The sequence below is a fragment of the Mya arenaria genome, chromosome 9 (genome assembly GCF_026914265.1).
Source record: "Mya arenaria isolate MELC-2E11 chromosome 9, ASM2691426v1".
NCBI classification, from domain to species: domain Eukaryota; kingdom Metazoa; phylum Mollusca; class Bivalvia; order Myida; family Myidae; genus Mya; species Mya arenaria.
In genome coordinates, this window is record NC_069130.1 from 28,534,928 (window position 1) to 28,558,035 (window position 23,108).

Genomic DNA, 23,108 nt, shown 5'->3' on the forward strand with positions numbered 1-23,108 from the left:
TAATTAAACCGTGTTTAATTTCAAATAAAGGTACAGAAAACACGGCATTTCTACACTATGAGAAGATAGTTGATCACTGTAAATCTTTTAGCATTCACCAATCATTTAATTAGTGTGCGTTTTCAGCCATTAATACATGGTTACAATCTTGTTATCAGTAATTAATATTTTTCATAAATGCATTATTTAGTGAATAGTTAAAGGGTTATCACTCAAAAAATATGTTTATCATACAAGTGTATGCATTGGTTTTTAATAAGAGTCTCACTTTAATACAATTCAATACAATAGTCTGTATTTCCCCACTGACCCCAGTACCTGATGATTATTATACATTGATCACAAAATGCAAGGAAAAAAACATAACAAGGAAAAAAATAAACAAAAAAGAACTAGCATTAAGTCACAATGGTCAACACAGACATTGTATCAGCAGCAAATCGTTTAAAGCTGGTTAAATCTTTGGTTGGTTAGAGTTAACCAAAATGTGTATTGATTGGTCAATATTTAAACAATTAATACTGTTGACCAATCGAATTTGCTTTTATATGCAAATCAGTTATCTATGGATTATTTATCCAGCTTTATATATGTGGCTGCAGATATGTTAATACATACTTAAATATTGTTTTATATTTTAAAGGACATATACACTCCAGCAAACAAATACACAAATTCAAAAACCGTTTAGTCAACTACTGCATCTGTATAATTCTGATGATGCCAAGTGTATATAACAGGTTATTTCATTGGTCAAAGTTAGCCAAACTGGTTATTAATTGGTCAATAATCAAATAGTTATTTTTATTAACCAATAAAATCAATTTAATTAGCAACTTACTAAAAGGTGTGGTTTTAAAGCTGCACTCTCACAGATTTACCATTTTTACAACTATTTTTTATTTTATGTCTTGGAAATAGCAAGTTTTTGCGTAAATATGAGCTAACCAATGATATAAGACTGCTGACAAAAATCAGATCGTAGATTTTCATATATCCGTTAAAAAGTAATGTTTTATGGCTTAAACCGTTACCAACGGTTTTAGAAAAATGCATATAACACCAATTTTTGAAGTATAAAAATCTGCGACCTAATTTTTTGTCAGCTGGTTTCCATGCATTTTCGCAAAAACTGGCTCGTTCCAAGACAAAAAAAGAAGTTGTCAAAACGTTCAATCTGTGTGAGTGTTTAAATACAATATCAGAAAGTTGAAAGACTAACGAATAGAGAACAAAGTTTTTTTTTACACTGTTCCGCACAAATAAGAATGAGGACATATTGTTAAAAACAACACATTGTTGCCAACGACACAATTCATTGTCCTTGGGATGCATACAGGGGCGGATCCAGGATTTGAGGTTAGATGGGCGTGTAACTTTGGGGCGTAACCTTTTGACTTGCACCCCTCTTTCAGAACCGAAATTCATTTGGTTATAAGTGCTGGAAGGCGGGTTGGTGGTTCTCCTGTTGTTGTTTTTTTCAATTGATTGTCCGAAAGTGTGCATTTCGTGCGTACATTTTTACTTTTTTCCTCCTATTTTAATATAATAATTAAGCTAGGAAGATTATAGGGGAAAGGGGCTCGCCAGGTGTGCCCCCATGGATCCGCTAGTGCATTAAACTTGGCATACACTGTCCTCGCCGGGTGCACCCGACCCCCCCCCCCCCCGTGCATTTGTGGTGTATTAAGCATAACATATATACTGTGCGACCCCCCCCCCCCTCCCCATGGATCCGCTAATGCATTAGGCGTGACACAAATTGTCCTCTTTTTCATTATCACTGTAGTTCATGACTTCCTCTTTTAGGCGGACAGGCTCACTGACCGGCTCAAGTAGCTGCACAACTTCCGCCCAACCACGCACGTAAGCTAGTTCTAGAGCAGTTAAGCCATCTAATGTTCGCACATTTGGGTTAAGAAGCCCCCGGCACTCCGATCCCGGTAAGTAGGTCATTAGAAAGCGAACAAAGCCCACATTTCCGGTCTCGGCAGCAAAGTGAAGCGCCGTCCGCCCGCTGTGTCCGTCACGTGCGTTGATGTCCGCACCGTGTTGGAGCAAAATTGCGGCCGTTGCCTCGTTGCTATAGGCAACGGTCACGTGGAGACAGGTAAGACCCTCGTCATTTTGGAGATCAAGGGACCCAGGAGGTATTTTCAATGCCGGTTTGAAAAATGCTTCAAGAAGATTGGAGTCCATACATGCACACGCAATGTGCAGCGGCGTCCTCATGTTACTGTCCCTAAAGTTTGTCTGAGCTCCTAAGTCAACCAACATGTCAACTACATCCGGGCGATTTAACAAGGCTGCGAGATGCAGCGGCGTCTGAAATCTGAACCTGTTTTGATAGTTAATTAGTTGCATGAAACAGGTATACGATAAAACATTCATATATCTAAACAACAGAGAACGTATTTCGTCTATGCAGCGATTGATAACGATCGCAGTGTGTAGCAAGGTGTCCCCATCATTATCCACTTTGAAATCAAAAGAGGAAGTTAAAAATTCACTACCTGTGTTTTCATTTATATTCAGTTTCACAAATAGTTCTTCCAATTCTTTATTCTCAATTTCTCTTTTTTGTAAAGTGTCCGCGTGTTCAGAACCTTCGTCAATTTGTCCACCTGAATTATATTTATCATGTTCCACGGTTTCCATAGAAGCGTCAATACCACCCGATGCTCGGCCCTTTTGCGCGCCGTTGCTGTTAAGCGCGGGCGCAACTTCCGGCATTAGGGTCAAACCGTGGCAAGTCGTCGGTGGCCCTGCATCCACTTCCAGCGATGGGAGGCCGACCCAAGTCGTGTCTAACTTATCGTCAGCCATTTTGCGGAAAAACTGCAACTGCTTGTATAGCCTTGAAGAAGTTTATGCAAAGCACATAGTCCAGTTAGTACAAATACACTCTAGTCATTTTGTTCTAATGTAATAAAGTATCATCAATTAATTTATTTTTCCTCTTCATGATCAAAATTACTAAAAATCTATATTTTCCTACTTTCGTTTTAATGTTAATTTCTGAATTTTCGGGTAAGTTCGTACGAACACGGAAGTACCACTGAGGTATTTAAATATCAATATGGAATTCCCGCTTTCGCGTGATCGGAAAACGAAAATAGAAATATATGATTCACACCTCAACCTTCAGAAGAGCTCTGACAACGAAAAATCCATTGACGAGAATACAAAACCGCCTAGTAATATCCATTATGTAATAAAAACAACCGCCAAATTTCCATCTGGTCATTTAACGGTTAAACTATAGGTAATAGGTGAGTTATAAGAAGCTACGCCTGGGTCCGTGTTACAGAAGCATCTTAAGAATTAATTATGTTAACATATTCTAACTCAAGTGTAAAATTTGTAATTATTATATTTCTTAAAAAAAAAACTAATTCTTCAAAAAAAGAGCTTTCATATTTAAAAACTTAGAGTCCAAAATTTGAATTACAGAATATACACTATTAAAGCATATCAGTATCTATCATGTGTTTCCGGTATGGATAGAAAAATCCGACCCGAAGGCACGCGCGTAAGCCGGTAACGAGGCTTGCCGAGTTACCGGTCACGCAGCGTGCCCTAGGGTCGGATTTTTCTATCCGGACCGGAAAAACATGATTGATATTTTTTCTTGCATACCTAAAATTATGGAAAAAATGACGTAGAAAACGAACTTTTGAACAATTACACCAAAAAGCGCGTGCGACGTTGTTTACTGACGTCATAGAGGGCAGTAATTTTAAATAACTAAAAATAGCGTTTTTTTTACGATGAATTATTTTCAATTTTAATTAAACGTCTTGCAAACATATATATTTTATTGCGCTTAATTGAAATGGCATAATATATCTTCCATAAACCATACAATAACTGAAATAAGAAGTGGCGTTGTTGCGCGTGACTCATCTTTTATGGCGTATGTAAGATGGGTTTTTCCAGCACATGACCGGAAACACACGTCCGGTATGCAAGAATTACACTTTCTACACGTGAAATGAAAATGTTGCATTGAAGGAGAAGGAACAACTTTTACTCAATATGCTTCTGCAATATGGACCGCAACAGGTCTTTAGACTTACTTGTGTTGCAGACCATACATAAACACTTAACTTATAAACTAAATAAAGAATAAGTTTTGTATAAGAAATGCAAGCCGAGAGATAACTCTTAAACCAGTAGATGAAGGACGGAGTGAGCTAGCGCGCTTGTACAGTTTAATCGCAATTTGGCCAATCCTTCAAGGAAAGAATGATCGACGGAAATAATTATTGGCCAATCCTTCAAGGAAAGAATGATCGACGGAAATAATAAAAGTGGGATGAATGAAGGATGCGAGAAAGGCAGGAATGTGTCATGAATCAGGGGTGTAGCTAGTCCTCCATTCATATGGATTCATAATTGTGCTAGGGGGGTTCGAGGACATGCCCCCTGGATAAACTTTGAAAACCATGGTGCAATCTGAGGTGCTTAATTTTGTGCTTGAAAATGGACAGTTTTCAGACCATGTAGTCTAAAAGTACGCATACTGCAATTTGGGCTTATTTGTTTAAAAAAAACCTGTCAAAATCATGTGGATTCAGCCGCGTACTCGCGTATAGGCAGCTACGCGTGAAGAACGGATGGGAGAAGCTGGAAGGTGTCATGAATGAAGGACGGATGGGAGAAGCTGGAAGGTGTTATGTATGAAGGACGGATGGGAGAAGCTGGAAGGCGTCATGCAAGAAGGACGGATGGGAGAAGGTGGACGGTGTTATGAATGAAGGACAGTTTGGAGAAAGGCAGGATGGTGTCATGAAATGACTGAAGGATGGGAGAAAGGCAGGAAGGTGTCATGAATGAAGGACGGATGGGAGAAGCTGGAAGGTGTCATGAATGAAGGACACGGATAGGAGAAGCTAGAAGGTGTCATGAATGAAGGACGGATGGGAGAGGCTGGAAGGTGTTATGAATGAAGGACGGATGGGAGAAGCTGGAAGGTGTCATAATTGAAAGACGGATGGGAGAAGCTGGAAAGTGTCATGAATGAAGGACATATGGGAGAAAGTGGACGGTGTTATGAATGAAGGACAGTTTGGAGAAAGGCAGGATGGTGTCATGAAATGACTGAAGGATGGGAGAAAGGCAGGATGGTGTCATGAAATGACTAAAGGATGGGAGAAAGGCAGGATGGTGTAATGAAATGACTGAAGGATGGGAGAAAGGCAGGATGGTGTCATGAAATGACTGAAGGATGTGAGAAAGGCAGGATGGTGTCATGAAATGACTAAAGGATGGGAGAAAGGCAGGATGGTGTAATGAAATGACTGAAGGATGGGAGAAAGGCAGATGGTGTCATGAAATGACTGAAGGATGGGAGAAAGGCAGGATGGTGTCATGCATGATGGACATGTCGGAGAAAGGCATAAAGGTGTCGTGAATAAAGAAGGGATGCCTGAAAGGCAGGATGGTGTTATATATTAGGGGTGGGAATGCAGGGAGGCGTCGTGAGTGATGGGCAGGCCGTAGGGACAGGAAGGTGTCATCAATGAAGGACGGATGGGAGAAGGACAGAAGGTGTCATGAATGAGGGACAGGTGGGAGAAGCTGGAAGGTGGCGTGAATTAAGAACAGATGGGAGAAGCTGGAATGTGGGGAACACCTGAAAGGCGACATGAATTATGTGCATATTGGGTGGAAAGGCAGGAAGGTGTCATGCATGATGGGAAGATCAGAGAAAGGCAGGTGTCATGAATAAGGAAGGATGCCAAAAAGCCAGGATGGGGTCATAAATAACGGGTCGGATAAAAGGCAGGAAAGTGTCGTGAATGATGGGCAGATTGGAGACAGAGAGGTGTCATGAATGAAGGACGGATAGAAAAAGGCAGGAAGATGACAACAAACAAATAAATAAATATATGACAGGATATTAACGAATGATGAAAATAATGGAATGGATAAAAATTGTAGGAATATAGAAAACACTATACGGCCATATCTTATATAATTTTATTAATTCAAGCTGACTTCACGCGGTAACAATGATTTAAACACATAAACATTTATATGTATAACAGGCCAAGACAAAACAAGCACTTACATCCATAAAATCATATCATTAAACTACAAAATGTGCTCAATGAGGCTAACACATAGTACTTTATGATGCTTTAAAAAGTTTGAAACAAAACTACGCATAGTTAACAAGAACTTCAAATCAAACGCCATAATAAAATCCCCTCTAGTCAGCACAGTGGTTCTTATCACATGTACAAGGGGCCGCAGTGATTTTTTTTGGTGCAATTTACTGCCTTTTTAATTATTTTTTTTAATTATTAACTAAATCTTGACAATACCTACTCTTTCACAGCATAATGTATGCATAAAAAAATTCGAACATGTATATTTACCATTATATTAGCTATTTTGGCCTGATTTTGTATTTTTCCCAATGTCAACTTTTTTTCCCAATTTGCAAGGCTCAGGCGGTAAAAATAATTCCAAAAAATATCACTGGGCCGTTTTCACTACTGATTTAAGTCCGACTTATAAAAGGGAGTTTTTCAATGTCATAAGTCATCTTTAATACAGGAAAACATTTTATAGAAAATGTGTACATAATTGTAAAACATGGTATTTGCAAGATATGTGGTCCTATAACAATTGTACAGTAACATAAAGATTTACAGCTTTGAGACCCAAGTGTCAAACTCGGACTCAAGACGTTATTTAATTCAGAGTCTGGCTCTATTCCTGTCCTGAAAAATTATTTGAATAGTTGATAACCTAGCCAGAAAGTTTCATTCCTCAATTTTCTCAGGTTTCCACCAACAGTATAAGACCACATTATTGCATAATATGGTGACAATGAGGTTTATTAATATGATGTTGTAATACAATAAATTCTTTCATGAAGGTTGTAAAACATTTCATCTTAAAACTAAAATATACAACATATTTTTTCTGGTAATTCAGATCAAACAAAGATTAGCAAAATTCTGCATTGATTAAAATTGTGAGTATTGGAAAATTACATGCTTTGTATAAAAAAAAACAAAAAAAAAAACCCTCAAATATAATGAAGAAAAAACAACAAAATCGACTTTTGTCTATTGGAGATTCATTTTGAGTATCAGTAAAAAAAAAAATAATAATCATGTACAAAGTTAAATTCTCATAAAAAAAAATCTTTAATTGAACTAAAATAACTATAAGTCTGCTTAAATATATTTTTTAAACAAAAGAAAATTGATAGAATAATTATATAATGATATGCATGCTTAAGTATAATTTGAAACAAATGTAACCCAGAAATCTTACTTCATACAGAATGATAGACTTGAATGCCATGTTCAAAAAATAATATTAAAGAACAAAATTGATATGATGTTGAAATCGGATTATGACTGCCTGTGATAATTACCTATTTTGTTTGATGAATCCAAGTTATAGAGCCATTTTTGTCTGAAGTAATCATACACCATGTAAATCTCTCCTCGAATTTAAAGGTAACCCAACCATCATTAAAATAAAAAAATTGCTGCTGGTAAAGTTTCATTTTAAAGTTACAAAATTTTATGTTTGAATATTTTTATAGTTTTTACGAGGAGCTTTTTTATATATATTCATTATGCGATTTAAAAAAAACCTCATTAATAAAATTGCTGTATAATTATAGAATTTTTTTTATTCAATTACCTCCCTTTAAAATATCATACAATAGAAGGTCATTATGGTGTTGTTTAAAAATGTAATCCAAACAAAAATAATATAATGGGTTAATCAATATAAACTTAACGTAGAAATAATGTCGATGTTTATATCTAAAACGCAAAAACCCTTCTTTTAATCCTAATGATGGATGGCTTTACCTTAACATATGTTAATAATTATATCAGAGTGGTTTGGAGTCGAGTCAAAAATCACATAAATGCTGAAGGCAATTACATGTATACTGTAGTAGATTGCTGCATTCCCACCAATGACTTTTTCAAAATAAATTATTAAATGAAAATTTATATACAACATGTTCTACAATGAATGTCTTCGATGTTAAATTTTCACTTTTTGCTTGGAAATACAATAAAATAAAATACTTGTTCAATAGCACTATTTATATAAAGAAAATATTTATATCTGCATAATCCTTTGTAAAAGGTAGGATTTCTTGCAAAATAAATATTAAATAAAATAAAAAGTATACATCAAAGTCATCACAAAAATACAATTACATACAATTAATTGTTCGTGTTTAAATGTTTGAACAGAGAAACCATCATTAATAGCAGAAAGTGACAGATGTAGTTATAAGAAACACAATAAGGCCATTCCAAATATGATTGTATGTTTAGTGTCTGGTTCCTTATACGAAACCTTATCTGGCAGCAAAAAAAACAAAAACCAAATTAATTCCCGTTTTCCTTTTTTTTTAACAGATCTTTATATTAATGTATAACAGTTTTTACCAATGAAATTCATGAAGATCTGATATCACATAAATTCTAAATTGACCATGCAAGTGAAACCAGGGGTTCTATTTACAGCTCATAATTGTTAATCCCGAAAAATAGCCATGCCCCCAACACACAGGGGGACAAGTCTGAAAATAATTTTGGGGCATTTCAGAGACCAGATCTAAAATGCATCACAGCAGCCCAGTTTGACCTTAGCTATACTTATATTATTTAATTCTTATACTCAAGAAAATCGTTTTTCTTTGCTTAATATTGTGAAATGAAATGTTTTTTTCTTTGATTGGAATACTGTCAACTGACCAACCTAATGACAATTAACATTGAATCAATTAAGTATGACCTAAAAAAACTCAAACCAGACAAATGAGTGTTTCAAATAACTACCAGGAACTGGCCAAACATTTTTTTAATCAATTTGTTTCGATTCGTGCTGTTAATACAGATTTAAGTTTGTAAATTTAAAGGGGCTGCACTCCGTATGATGAAACAGCGAAAAAAGAAAATTGTTGAAAACTGACATTAACTTGGTGTTGATGTGTACAATGCATTAAAACTTAATAACTGAGTACCACATAGTTTACAATTAATTTATTTTTCGCAGTTTTTTCCTATTTTTCCATTAAAAAAGATTACTAGGGATGTCTACCTAGTAGAATTCATTCGTTATGCGTGATTGGCTAGTCGATGTTATCACGTGATATGACCTCGTAGGTATATAGCTTAAATATTCCAACAACTTAGAGTAAGCCTTCGTAGCACAGTGGATACAACCCTGGATTGCAATTTTGGCGACACCGGTTCGAACCCAGTCTCTGACTCGATTTTTTTTTTACATTTTGGTATGTTTTTTTACAATTATGATATCAGTAAGAGTAAAGAGTAAAACATTTTATTAAATAATTGTCCTGAGATTCGTTACAGAAAAAACATTTTTTTGGTGCCAATTTGGTGTACAGTCCCTTTAAGGTTAAGACGACCAGTAAAATGTTTTAATAAAGGATTTTAATTGTAACTTCAAAAACTTAAATCTGTAGCAACATCACATTGGGCAAAATCTTAACTGACATTGTTTTTCGAAGGCATGTTTTCAACTTTGAATACTACTTAAAGTTCAATTATTACTTAAACATACAAATATAGCGAAATTATGACACTAAGATAAATTCACTTAACAAGAAAAAAGTTTTTAAAACCAGACCCCAAGGCCCTTAAGTCTTAGATGATCACAGTGTGAATATCTGGTGGTCTACACACATGGCCTTCATTTTCGATCACATCACCCAATGACCTGGAGACCCTAGCCCACACTTCAATCTGTGTGTACGTGAGGTAATTTCTGTTTGTTTACATCACTGGAAATAGATGATTCAATAAATTTAAGTTAACGTTATTAGCTTCCCTTGAATACTCTTCACTCTGTTTGTACGTGAGATAATTTCTGTTTGTTTACATCACTGGAAATAGATGATTCAATAAATCTAAGTTAACACTATTAGCTTCCCTTGAATACTCTTCAATCTGTCTGTACGTGAGATAATTTCTGTTTGTTTACATCACTGGAAATAGATGATTCAATAAATCTAAGTTAACACTATTAGCTTCCCTTGAATACTCTTCAATCTGTCTGTACGTGAGGTAATTTCTGCTTGTCTACATCACTGAAAATAGACGATTCAATAAATTTAAGTTAACACTATTAGCTTCCCTTGAATACTCTTCAATCTGTCTGTACGTGAGGTAATTTCTGCTTGTCTACATCACTGAAAATAGACGATTCAATAAATTTAAGTTAACATTATTAGCTCCCCGTGAATACTCTTCAGACAGTCTGTATGTGAGGTAATTTCTGTTTGTCTACATCACTGAAAATAAACGGTTCAATAAAATTGAGTTAACATAATTAGCTCCCCTTGAAAACTCTTCACTCTGTCTGATAATTTCTGCTTGTCTTCATCACTGGAAATAGACGATTCAATAAAATTAAGTTTACGTAATTACCTCCCCTTAAATACCCTATATAAAAAGGAGTTTACAACCATTAACTAAAGGTGTCACAGGAGTGAAAAATACCTCCAAATGCAGCCTGGACAAGAGGCTATATTTCCGAGGTTATAATACTCTGCATTTCCACCTATCATTCTATAACAAAGTGTGTTGTTCAGACAAGAGAAAGTAAAAAAGAGAAAAAACTCTGTAGTCAGCTGAAATAGAGTTATGGTTCTTGTAAACTGCACTTCCTCTCATTGTGCTTTGCAGAAGTTTAATTTAACTTCATCTAGTAGTTTTCAAGCTATTCTCTCGACAAGGAAAAGTGTCAAAGGGCAATAACTTTGTAATAAGCTGAAAAAGAGTTATGTTTCTTGTAGACTGCACTGTCAGTCATGGTGTTTTACCATCGAATAAAGTTTCATTTAATTCCATGCAGTAGTTTTCAAGTTATGCTTGGGACAAGAAAAAGTGACAAAGGGCAATGACCTTGGAATAAGCTGGAAAAGAGTTATGTTTCTTGTACACTGCACTTCCTATCATTGTGCTTTACCATCTGTGAAGTTTTATTAAATTCCAACCAGTAGTTTTCAAGTTTCTGGACAATGAAAAGTGACAAATTGATATTGCACCATATTTTTCCAGCGGGGATTATCAATTTTTACCACGCGACAAAATATAAAATATTTCATCCTATTAAAATTCATCGTCATTTGGTTTGCCGCTAAAATTACATGTTGTCATTTAACAGTGTGAGACATTAATGTCACTTCCTTTGTTTTCATCTACTGTTAATGCATATGCCGAAACGTCTAAATATAATTTTTTTTAAAAAGCATAACTTACTTGAGTGATTATTTTATATATCATATCATATCTGTTGTATACAATAGAAATTCAAACATATCTCTTGCTTACAATTCTCCGGGAGTTGTGTCGGCCATTGATGGATATTTCCACGTCTTCTTGTAAACATTTCTCCTCTTGATCGCCTGAGGGGATGTAAACTTCAGCAGATAATAGGGACTACCAGCTTTATCATTCGTTCCTAAAAATACATATCATACACAGTCTGAATTAAAAAGAGTTGTTCCAATAATCAATTTAGTAAAACATTGCATGATTGATGTCATTATCTTGGATATGAATGCAGATGGGCTGGTCAAAGCATATTGCGTCTTGCAATATATAATGCCCTGCATAGCACTACTTGGTGCGGCATAGAAAACTTTTTTGGTTTGTGACTATGTTCATTCACAAATGTAACACACTTTTGAAAAACAGCCAACACTGTATTCACTGCGAACCCATGAAGATAAAACAAGGACCAAAATTCAAAAATGCCAAGTTTTGCTTATTAAAAGGCAAAAACTCTCTCATATATGCAGCTGCAAAAAAACAACACTTGGTGCTCAAATTATTCAACCAAACAACCTAACCTAAAGGTCATTTAGTTTTGTAGTTTTGAATCCAGTAATGGATACGGTCGGCCAGATGTGTATACATCTGCTAATGAGCTATGTCGGCCTATCTCGTATACATGCGCTAAAAGGTTAATGCCGAAAATCTCATTTTTCTGAAAGCGTTAGTAATGATTTTAGCCATAAAACATTAAATTTGGAACATAAATATTAAAACTGCGATCTGATCTTTTGTCAGCAGTCTTAAATCAATGGTTTCCAGACATTTAAGCAAAAGTTAGCTCATTCAAAGACAAAACTCTTTTTTTTTTTAAATGTCAAAACGATCAATCTGTGAGAGTGCAGCTTTAAACTCAGTCCCATTATATATTATGTTGGTCTTTCTTTTCCAAATGATCCTACCTGAAAGTCTGCTTCCGCCAAATGGTTGCTGACCAACCACAGAGCCTGTGGATTTGTCGTTAATGTAGAAATTTCCTGCACAGTCTTCAAATATTTCCGATAACTCTTCAACAACATCCCTGAATGATAAAATTCTATATATAGTAACAGTCATGAGAAATAGATTATCAACGTCAGGGGTTAATTTCTTGAACAATCTACAAGCTTCATATGGAGGCTAATAATGAGGCGACTATAAATTAATTGCTAGATTTTCATCCCATACTTCCCCCTCTTTTTCTGCCGCCCCTTAAATTTATTCACTGAAATAAAAACGTTAAACTAGTGTCTGTATTGGCTTATCAGTCCAGTACTAGCCAGGAACGGCTTTTTTCATACCTACAGTGTTGATGTTTAACATTCACATCTTAAAAAATGAGAATTATTACAATTTTGTTCATGGTTTATCTAGAAACTCATGTATATGGTCCCTAATGCAATAAGAAAGAGCATTAACCCTTTGCATGCTGGGTAAATTGTCGTCTGCTCAAAAATGTTGTCTGGTTTATTCTAAATTTCTTTCAATTTACTTAAAACTTTGGGGATATATTGACTGAGTGGCAAACAGCTTGGAACCTGACCAGGCGCCGAGTTACTCGGCGTCTGGTCTGGTTCCAAGCTGTTTGCAAAGCCTTTAAAATCGCCATCAGCAGCTTAAGGGTTAACACATATTCAACGGTGAAATTGTCATCGAAGAAAAAAAGAAAATGTGACCCTAAGCACCCATTTAAAAAATAATGGAATGAAAACCTAGTAAATTGATTTATATTTACCCTTTGGAAGATAAAAGCCTAGTTTAAACTTTTCTGTTTTTTACAACACTTGTAAAGATAGTTATATCAATTTATGCTTAGTCGTGAGTTTCATCTTGTGTTTTCGGGGGAAACTAGAAAACCTGAAAAAACCCAACTTGTCCAGCTTGGTGACCACTTACCACTAACCAAACTCACATCAGCCAAGGAAATCAAACCCGGCTGTCAATGGTGAAAAGCGAGGGGGGCTAACCAATTCTAAGCGGAAATTTTATAGCAACAAAGTAGAGCATCATTCTGCGAAGGCAGTTGCATTCAATCATTGCTGTATACTATATACACATTGCAAATTGTGTAGTCCATAACTGAGCCAAAACAAGCAGTTTCACCATAGGTCTTTCCCGATACCAGAGGCAGTATTCATAAAACATCTTAAGTCATTTCTTAACTTAAGTTAATTTATTAAATTTATCATAGTAAAATAAAAACAACAGTAGAAGTGGTTTTTAAATAAAATGAATGTATATTAGATAGAATCAACGACAATAATTTTTTTAAAATAATAATTAGATATTATATCATATGATCAGTGAGATACTGAACTTAGAAAAATGACTTAAGGTAGCAAATGACTTAAGGTAGCAAATGACTTAAGGTAGCAAATGACTTAAGGTAGCAAATGACTTAAGATAGCAAATGACTTAAGGTAGCAAATGACTTAAGATAGCAAATGACTTAAATCTTAAGCAAATGACTTAAGATGTTTTCATGAAAACGGCCCCAGTCCTGGTGAAACAACAGACTTTAAGAGAGATATCAGCTTAAAGCTGTCCTCACAATCAAGCTTAAATAAGTTACAATAAAATAAACTTACTCATCTTCGGCATATATTGCTCCTGTCAATGCAAAAGGTGATGTTTGGCTGGCCTTTTTCGCTGTTTCCCTGTATTTGTCATCTGGGTAAACATACACTGTCACAATAGGGCCGAAAATTTCCTTAAAAAAAGACATTATTAAGTTTTGACTTTATTTTACATGTATGAACAGCTCATCACAAATTTTACTTTTCACATGTTTAAGTATGTCGACTATTATACTCATAAGTCAGGACCAATATCTAAGTTGCAAATACATGTTTTTATTTCAAACTTTGAACACAACCACCAACTGTCGCAGAAAATGTTTGTCCTATTTTAAAGGACACCAAGTTTGGTGATTATTGGTTGAACATGAAGCTAAATTTAGAGAGCAGACACTGTAAATACAGTTTATGCAAATTTAAGGGTCATAACTCCAAAAAAAACTTAGTTGACATTAGCTGATTATCGAACCTGACTGATATATTTTGCCAATTCACATTCTGACAAAATTTGGTGATTATTGGACTAAAGCTTATAAAGACAATGATAGGAGAAGATCAATTTTTGATAAATTTCTAAAATTAAAGGGTGATAACTCTTGAGTGACTGGAGCCATATGACTGATTATCAAATTTTTCCCAGATATTATTCCCATAGACATTCTGACCACATTTGCTGATGATTGGACAAATGCTTAATAAGTTATTTTTATCGAGCAAGACCAATTTTAGGTATTCTTCATAATTCATGGCCGAAGTGACTACAGAGTTAAGGCTGGTTATCAATTTTGACAAAGATATTATGCCCCTTCACATTCTGACCAACTATGGTAGTCTTGGAATATGGCTTTTTTTAAGTAATTGAGCGGACAAGACTGATTTTATGTAATTTCTATAATTAAAGGGCTATAAATCTTGAGTGACTCGAGCTGGTTATCAAACATGTCATAGATATAATGCCTATTCACATTCCTACCAACTTTGGGGATGATTGGACAAATGCTTCTAAAGTCATCGATCAAACAACATACTTAACGCCTCCCACCAATTTACAATTATTTGATTCTATTTGATCACTGTGACATAACTAGTGTACAATACCTCTTTGAGCAGTTTTTCATCTGGATTTGAGACTTCCAAGAATGTTGGCTCAATGTAATATCCAACACTGAAATAAAAATACCATCATTAAATTAAGGGATTAATTAATACAAATAAATGCATAAGGCATTATTAATTCAGTGGTTCAATAAAATTCATTGAGGTAGAATGAAATTAATTCTGGCTTATCTGAATTCAATGCAAATGATGATAATTCATTGTGGTTCATTAAAAATCACTGCCTTTAATTAGTGTTGAATGTGGTTCATTAACGGCAGATCATTAAAATTAACTTTGGTTCATTAAGATGCCCTGTGGTTCATTAAAATGCACTGTGGTTCATTAATATTGAATGTGGTTCATAAACTGCAGATCATTAAAATTAACTTTGGTTCATTAAGATGCCCTGTGGTTCATTAAGATGCCCTGTGGTTCATTAAGATTCCCTGTGGTTCATTAAGATACCCTGTGGTTCATTAAGATGCCATGTGGTTCAATAAGATGCCCTGTGGTTCATAAAAATGCCCTGTGGTTCATTAAGATGCCCTGTGGTTCATTAAGATACCCTGTGGTTCATTAATATACCCTGTGGTTCATTAAGATACCCTGTGGTTCATTAAGATGCCATGTGGTTCAATAAGATGCCCTGTGGTTCATAAAAATGTCCTGTGGTTCATTAAGATGCCCTGTGGTTCATTAAGATACCCTGTGGTTCATTAAGATACCCTGTGGTTCATTAAGATGCCCTGTGGTTCATTAAGATACCCTGTGGTTCATTAAGATACCCTGTGGTTCATTAAGATGCCCTGTGTGTTTCATAAAAAATGAATGTTACTAATTAACAACTGAGGTTCATTAAACTAAAAAAATAGAATGTTTGTTTCCAGTCTTTCCCAAAAAAATAGGGTAGGTAGGTTTAATGCTGCAGAACATCGATACACTCAGTATTAGCATTGCTGGTATTGTTAAAAGCCGAAAGCATTTTTTTTTTTTAATTTAACATTAAAATCAAACAAATGAAAAAAAAAATTCTCACTTGAAGGCAATAAAAACAACAAGGGTTGGGACAAAAAAATGATGTAAGTAGGGAATCCAGAAACAAACATTTTTAGAGCCTTATAGCAATTTATTTTACCGGGTAGTTCACTGCAGTTCATAAATCTTGCTGAAAGACACTTAAAACAAAAGTATTAGCGATACTTGGGCAGTTGTTTTCAAACAGAAAAATATCATTGGATTTCACTAATAAATATCTATAAACCATGGGAAAGCATATAATAAATACTTGTAAGTTATAACCATGCACAGTTCCTTTTTTCCAACAGTATATAATAACAATAAGGTACCTGTCATCACATTTTCCTCCGACAATTATTTTCACATTCGCAGATTTTTGAGCGTGCTCCAGGTAGGACTTGCAACGTGCAAATGCCTTCAAAGTAAGAAAAGACAAAGTCTTGTTAAGTGATAGATAGGGAAACTGTATCTCTTTTTGCCATATAATACACAAATCAAGTCTACAAATCAAGACTCAAATTAAGTGTGTTAATACTAACGAGTCCTTTTACTTATTTTTCAGTAGTATCTGAAAACAATCTCAGCCTTAAATAATAAAAGGACTGTTTGTAGATGTCGCTTAAAAGCTTGGTGCTAAGGAACGTTCCCCACTGATACGGCGAGCAAGCCGAATGTCCTTTGGCATGATTGTGTGATTGTGACAAGCTTGGCGTGGATGGCGCACAGCTTAGTCTCGGTGAATTGACCAATGATGTAAGCTTTGCTAGTCTTATATCAAGTATTTTTGAGACAAAGAATTCTACAAGGTGAAAACATATTTCTTGTGGGGGTTTTTTGGGGGGAGGGGGAGAATTTTTTAACAATTATGAAAGACAGAGTTATGGGCCTTGCTTCACATGTATTATCTCTGACAACATGTATTCCAAGTTTCATGTTAATGTTTGAACAATTAATGAGTTATGGCCAAATTCATAGGAAAAGACATGAAAAATTGTTTTTAGCAAAAAAGGTCAATAAAAATAATGTTTTTTTGAAATTCTTGAGTTTTTATTCAATACGACTATTAAAAGAGATACTAAAGTTAGGAAAGTGAATTAAGAAGTTTTATGAATATGGTCCCTGTTACCTTATCATCTATGACAGACGACACAAATGTTTTCCCATAGAGGGGTGTCCCCACGACCATTTCCTTGTGGATTCTTTTCAAGTTTTCCTTGATATCTGGCCACATGGACTCTGGGATGTACATTCGCGACAAGGCAGAACATTTCTGGCCGGAGTACTCGAAACCGCTCTGAATGGCGCCATAAAACACCTGGTCCAGCTTGGCAGACGGGTGTACAAAATGCATGTTCTTGCCTCCACACTCTAGGAAAATAATCATAACAGGAATTTTAAAAAAAATTGGTGAAGCGGGTGCGGCAGGATATGGTGCAAATCAGAGCTTATTCACAATGCTGTGTGTAAACTGCTGGTTAAGGTGCAAATCAGAGCTTGTTCACAAGGTGCGGCATGTTAGGGTGCATAATCGATGGCCGAGTAATGCTGATTTATTTGATATTGGTCACCATTGGAATACAAGTTTAAAATTTGTTATGCAAGGTTTTATTCATCAGAATGCATTGGTAAATGGAATAATGGAACGTTTAAAGCTGCACTCTCACAGATATACCATTTTTATAACTTTTTAATTTTTTTTGTCTTGAAAAGGGCAAATTTTTGCATAAATATCGATTTTCATATTTCCGTTCGAAAGTTAATGTTTTATGGCTTAAACTCTTACTAACAGTTTAAGAAAAGTACATAAAACATCATTGTTTTAACTTAAATATAAAAATCTGCGATCTAATTTTTTGTCAGCAGTCTTATATACCGTAAATGACTGGGTATTAGACGCGTTTTTTTCCCTCAGATTCCGATGCAAAAAAATGCCTCCGTATAATAACCAGTAACAATTTTTTTAACTTTTTTTCTGAGGTCGATTTCAAGCAAAGAGTTTGTTTAGATTAATGTAGAAAGGGATGTTACTCGCGTGATATTGATCGATTATATACGGGTTAAACGGCAGTTGAAGATCGGTATACGGTATATCGTAAGACGTTTATAATTTTAACAAAAATATTTTTCGATTAAAGTTATTCAATATTATTTTTAATAATAAATTGAATTGAACAATAATTAAACTTGCATATAAGAAAGCAAAGTTGGGCACTGTCAAAATATTTTTTGTCAGTTGTATGATAAGGTGTGAAACACTTGCATTGCCTTTTGTTCTGTTTAACATACAATGTACCAATACTAAAAATTGATGCGATAATGGTCTTGTTTTTTTCACACATTTACACGAACTTTATTCTTTTCTGTAGGTGTTGACATTTTGAGAACAAACCCGCACAATATAAGGTTTACAGTATGCATAACTTAACTTCATTCTCGACAAGTTATCGTTTACGATATACTGTCAAAAAGAAATCATACATATTTTCATAAAAGGCACCTTTCAGTGCTACCCAGAAACAAATGGTCACAATCAGTTCTTTTAAGTGCCTTTCCTAACATAAAACAAATTAAAAAGAAACACATTTTGCATTATCATTGTATGGTTTTAAAGATAACCATCACCATTTTCACGAAAAAATTATTTTTCCTCACTGTCAACAAACATGGTGGCTGAAAATGTCGGACGTTTTTGACATTTTTTCTATGCGTCTTTTAACCAAAAACATAGATTAAAAGTTTTATCTCCGACTTTTCACAGATTTTTTTCCCTGTGTCTAATAACCCCTATCGTCTTATAACCAGTCATTTACGGTAACTGTTTTCCATAGATTCTCGCAAAAATTGGCTCGTTCCAAGACAAAAAATAAAAAGTTGTCAAAACTTTCAATCTGTGAGAGTGCAGCTTCAACGGTTAGACACACAATATAGGTTGATCTCTTATTGTTATGCATTATTATTTTTACCTCATCAGACTTTGATGAACACAAAAAATAAAGATATAATTTGTGTGCAAATAAAAAATATAAGCCTTTATGAAAAAAATCTAAAAAAAAATCAATAAATCGCTACATGGCAAAAAATTCCCATGTTTAAAAGCCCCAAAATATCGCTCCTATTATTTTATCAACAATAGAGAACACATTACCTCCAATAAGACGAGGGTAGCTTCTATAGTTGTCAATGTTCATTCCAACTTGTTTCCAAAGATGACGGAACGTCCTGCAAAAATTCATAGGGTTTATTTTATGATAAGTTATAATACCGGATAACGCTGTGGTCCATAATCACCTTCTGTGACTGACAGGCCAGTCCTTATAAGTGTCAAATTACTCTCAGTGGTATGTTATATTTCTTAATTATAACCTCTATCAAATGTTCCATATAAAGTGTCTCTGAATGTTTTGAATAGCCCTCATATATATAAAATGTTATTTTTTTTCGCATTACAGTCGAAACCTGTTGGCTTGATATCCCAGTGACCTGCCAAAAAGCCTCACAAATATCAAGTCAAGCAGGTATGCTTACCTAAAGAACAAGAGCTGTCGTAAGACAGCGCGCTCGACTACGCCGCTTTGACTTAGAAGTGAATACAATATTGATGTATGTGCCTGTCAAAAGCAATAAAAATCAAATTAAAAAGTAAACAGTGACCATTACTCTCGGGGGTCCAAAACACAATCTCATGAAAGGTCTCTATAAACTCTTTATATATATATATATATATATATATACCAAGTTCACTCGCAATATGTCAACCCTTACTTAAGTTATTCAATACCAACCATTTTTCTATTAATAATAACTTTGACCTTGACCTTGATCCTATGGGCCTCAAACGCAATCTCATGAACGGTCACTTTAACCTCTTCCTATATATCAAGTATGGTAGCTAGATGTCAAACCTAGCTGAATTTATTCGATACATAAGGTGACTTTGACACTGCCCTCCCACCAGCCCGCCCAAACAATGACACAAGTCATTCTTATAACTTGTTTTCCATTTGTGAAAATCTGGTTAAGAATATAAAAATGTGCTTGTCAAAAGAAATCAAAAGAAAATTTAAAACAAAAAGTAAATCAAGGGCCATAATTGGTATTTAGGGATTAAATGGAGTTATGTAACCTTATTGTAAGATGGTCATCATTAATTGTGCGAAGTATTAAGTCAATTGAATGAAGTGTAAAGAAGTTATTTATAAATATCCCAACCTGCCCTAAAACTTTCCAAAGTCAATCAGGGGCCATAATTTGTATAAAGGATAATAAGGAGTTATATGACCTCATTAAGTGATGGTCCGGAACAACTGTGTGAAGTATTAAGTCAATTGAATAAAGGGTATAGAAGATATTAATAAATATCCCAAACTGCCCCAAAACTGTAACCTAAGTTCCAAAGTCAATCAGGGGCCATAATTTGTATAAAGGATAATATGGAGTTATCTAACCTCATTATGTGAAGACCCTGAACAACTGTGTAAAGTATTAAGTCAATTGAATGAAGGGTATAGAAGTTATTAATAAATATCCCAACCTGCCCTAAAACTTTAACCTAAGTTCCAAAGTCAATCAGGGGCCATAATTTGCATAAAGGAGAATATGGAGTTATCTAACCTCATTATGTGATGGTTCTGAACAACTGTGTAAAGTATTAAGTCAATTGAATGAAGGGTATAGAAATTATTAATAAATATCCCAACCTGCCCTAAAACTGTAACCTAAGTTCCAAAGTCAATCAGGGGCCATAATTTGTATAAAGGATAATATGGAGTTATCTAACCTCATTATGTGATGACCCTGAACAACTGTGTGAAGTATTAAGTCAATTGAATGAAGGGTATTGGACTTATAAGTGAAAATACCAACTTGCCCTAAAACTTTAACCGGACGCCGACGCCAACGCTGGGGCGAGGAGTAAAGCCCTCCTTATTCTTTGAATAGTCGAGCTAAAAACGAATCCGTCCTTACATCAAATTTGAGCCAAAGAGGAAATTGATTCAAGAGATATCGAGCCAACAGCTTTAGACTGTATAAACTTATTTTCTATACAAAAATTAAACCTAGAATTCTTCATGAAATCGTGCCTTGGGGATAAAAGATAATCAGAATTTACTTGACACTTCCTGTAAAGTTGATCCCGGCAAGATGAGGAGAGGACGTCACAGTGTCACCGAATGACGGCCCGTCCGCGGGGATAAAGTTTATGACACCAGCAGGCAACCCAGCCTCTCTGTAAATCTCATACACAAGATAGTTGGACAACATGGCCGTGTCAGATGGCTTCCACAGTGCTACGTTGCCCTGTGGGTATAAAATGTAAAGTTTTTAAAGATTCGGTTTTACCATTTAAGGTATTCAACCAACAAATAAGCTAGATATCTGATAGCACAAATAACTATTATGGTAAGGCAACAATAAATTAATTGCTAGATTTTCATCCCCTCCCGCCACCTCTTTTTTCTGCCCCCACCCCTTAATTTTTTTGAATCAAATAGAAAAGATGAACTAGGGTCTGTCAATTTGGGTGTCAGTCTGGGGATTGTGTTTATTCATACTTTCAGTGTCGATGTATAACATTCACATAAAAAAAAGAAGAATTGTTACAATCATCTTCATGGTATGTCTAGAAACACATGAATAATTTTATGGTCCCCAATTAGAAAGAGCATAAACACATATTCAACAGATAACTAGTTAACTAACAATTAGTCTGTTTCTTTAAGGGCTAGAGGAAATTTTTTTGTCACAATCTTGTTCCTGAATAGTGACATAGGTTATCTTAAGACCAGCTCACCATGAGAGCAGGCGCAGCTGGCAGGTGGCCTCCGATTGCCGTGAAATTGAAGGGAGTGATGCACGCCCAGAATCCCTGCAAAATACATGTAAACACATCTACATTCTGATCACAAAAACTGCTACACGGAATCAGATACAAGTTTTTTAAGCTGTCAACACCATCTATGTATATATCTACATTTGTTTTTTCATTCAGGATGTTACTTAGGTAAGGAGTGCTTTCACAAAATGCTCTGTAATACTATGTGGTACCAAGTGGTGCCTACGCCTATGCAACTTGGCCAGCCTAGAGTTCTCGCCACCTCATATTTTCCAGTCCCTGAACCTGAACTTTTGACAGATGGACTATCTTTACACATTTTATGAAATTGGCCTTCTGGACGTTTTTAGACTTCAGTTACAATTTTAACAGTTGTCTTATACATGAATTTCTAACAGTGGCAAGAGCTGTGATGCACACCCAGAAATACATACAACAGTCAAAACACGTTGGCTTGAACTTCCGCAGGGTTCGAATTTAACTTTGAAGTGCATTTTGAGGCAACTCGCAAAATGACAAATCAACTTGCAATTTTATTATTTGCTTTATTCCCTTATAATATTGTCTAATTAAAGAAGAAATTAACACCTAAGACATATTATGAATATTAAAAAGTATCAATCTTGAGTGACTGGACTACTAGAACTTGTTGATGGCTTATTCTATTTGGGGGGGGGGGGGGGGGGGGGTATGGAAAGACTCGTCTGATGCTGGCAGCTTTTTGATAACAAAGCTGTCCAATAATTTGACATTGTTCACTTTGTATATTTACCCTCGCCATCGGGTAATTTAATACCCATTCGACAAGACCGCTACAGATTTCATTAAGTCTATAAGTATTATCGATCAACGAAGTCTATTCATTTTGACAGTTGGCAGAAATATATTCAAAGGATGATGGGGTTTTCATATAGTGCGCAAAAGCGCTAAATTTAGCCAATGATTGAGCTAGGTGATTACGTCATTCTTATTTACTTTGTATTATGCACGCCTCAGAGCATCCCGGAAAGATTCGAGATAAAACTCGGCCTTTTCAGTATTTGTTCTATTTTTGAAAACCTACTAGAGCCTTTTCAGTATTTGTTCTATTTTTGAAAACCTACTAGAGCGTGACTCCGTACAGTCTTCTTAAAGCTTGAATAAAAGTCAATCGCAATTTCCAAATGTCGCTCGCATTTTGCGAGTATGCGAGTCTAAATTCGAACCCTGGACTGGTAAAAATACATTATTCTTCAGAAAAATCGAGCT

The 23,108-nt window shown here is 35.2% G+C and overlaps 2 protein-coding genes across 4 annotated transcripts in view; both read right to left on the reverse strand.

The window, feature by feature from the left end:
* Positions 1–1,733: 1,733 nt before the first annotated feature.
* LOC128203174 (NF-kappa-B inhibitor epsilon-like) lies at positions 1,734–3,047 on the reverse strand. The gene has a single exon (XM_052904469.1). It carries the CDS (start codon positions 2,824–2,826, stop codon positions 1,747–1,749), a length of 1,080 nt encoding a protein of 359 aa, XP_052760429.1. The 5' UTR covers positions 2,827–3,047; the 3' UTR covers positions 1,734–1,746.
* A 2,924-nt stretch (positions 3,048–5,971) lies between these two features.
* The window catches only part of LOC128246880 (delta-1-pyrroline-5-carboxylate dehydrogenase, mitochondrial-like), a 32,879-nt gene continuing 15,742 nt past the window's right edge, over positions 5,972–23,108 (reverse strand). Inside the window, exons 7-16 of one of the 3 annotated variants that reach the window (XM_052965406.1) lie at positions 21,819–21,893; positions 21,138–21,325; positions 19,173–19,246; positions 17,154–17,395; positions 16,357–16,442; positions 15,011–15,077; positions 13,925–14,046; positions 12,260–12,378; positions 11,355–11,484; positions 5,972–9,802 (exon numbers count right to left, since the gene is read on the reverse strand). In XM_052965406.1, the coding sequence (XP_052821366.1) occupies positions 9,760–9,802; positions 11,355–11,484; positions 12,260–12,378; positions 13,925–14,046; positions 15,011–15,077; positions 16,357–16,442; positions 17,154–17,395; positions 19,173–19,246; positions 21,138–21,325; positions 21,819–21,893 (1,146 nt within the window). In that variant the 3' untranslated portion in view covers positions 5,972–9,759. Of the gene's footprint in view, positions 10,211–11,354; positions 11,485–12,259; positions 12,379–13,924; positions 14,047–15,010; positions 15,078–16,356; positions 16,443–17,153; positions 17,396–19,172; positions 19,247–21,137; positions 21,326–21,818; positions 21,894–23,108 lie in introns of all 3 variants that reach the window. The other 2 variants (XM_052965408.1, XM_052965405.1) reach the window with 2 other exon arrangements.

What these genes read in the sequence shown, in the direction of transcription:
- LOC128203174 (XM_052904469.1), bottom strand. Translation starts at nt 2,826, where the DNA reads ATGGCTGACGATAAGTTAGACACGACTTGGGTCGGCCTCCCATCGCTG.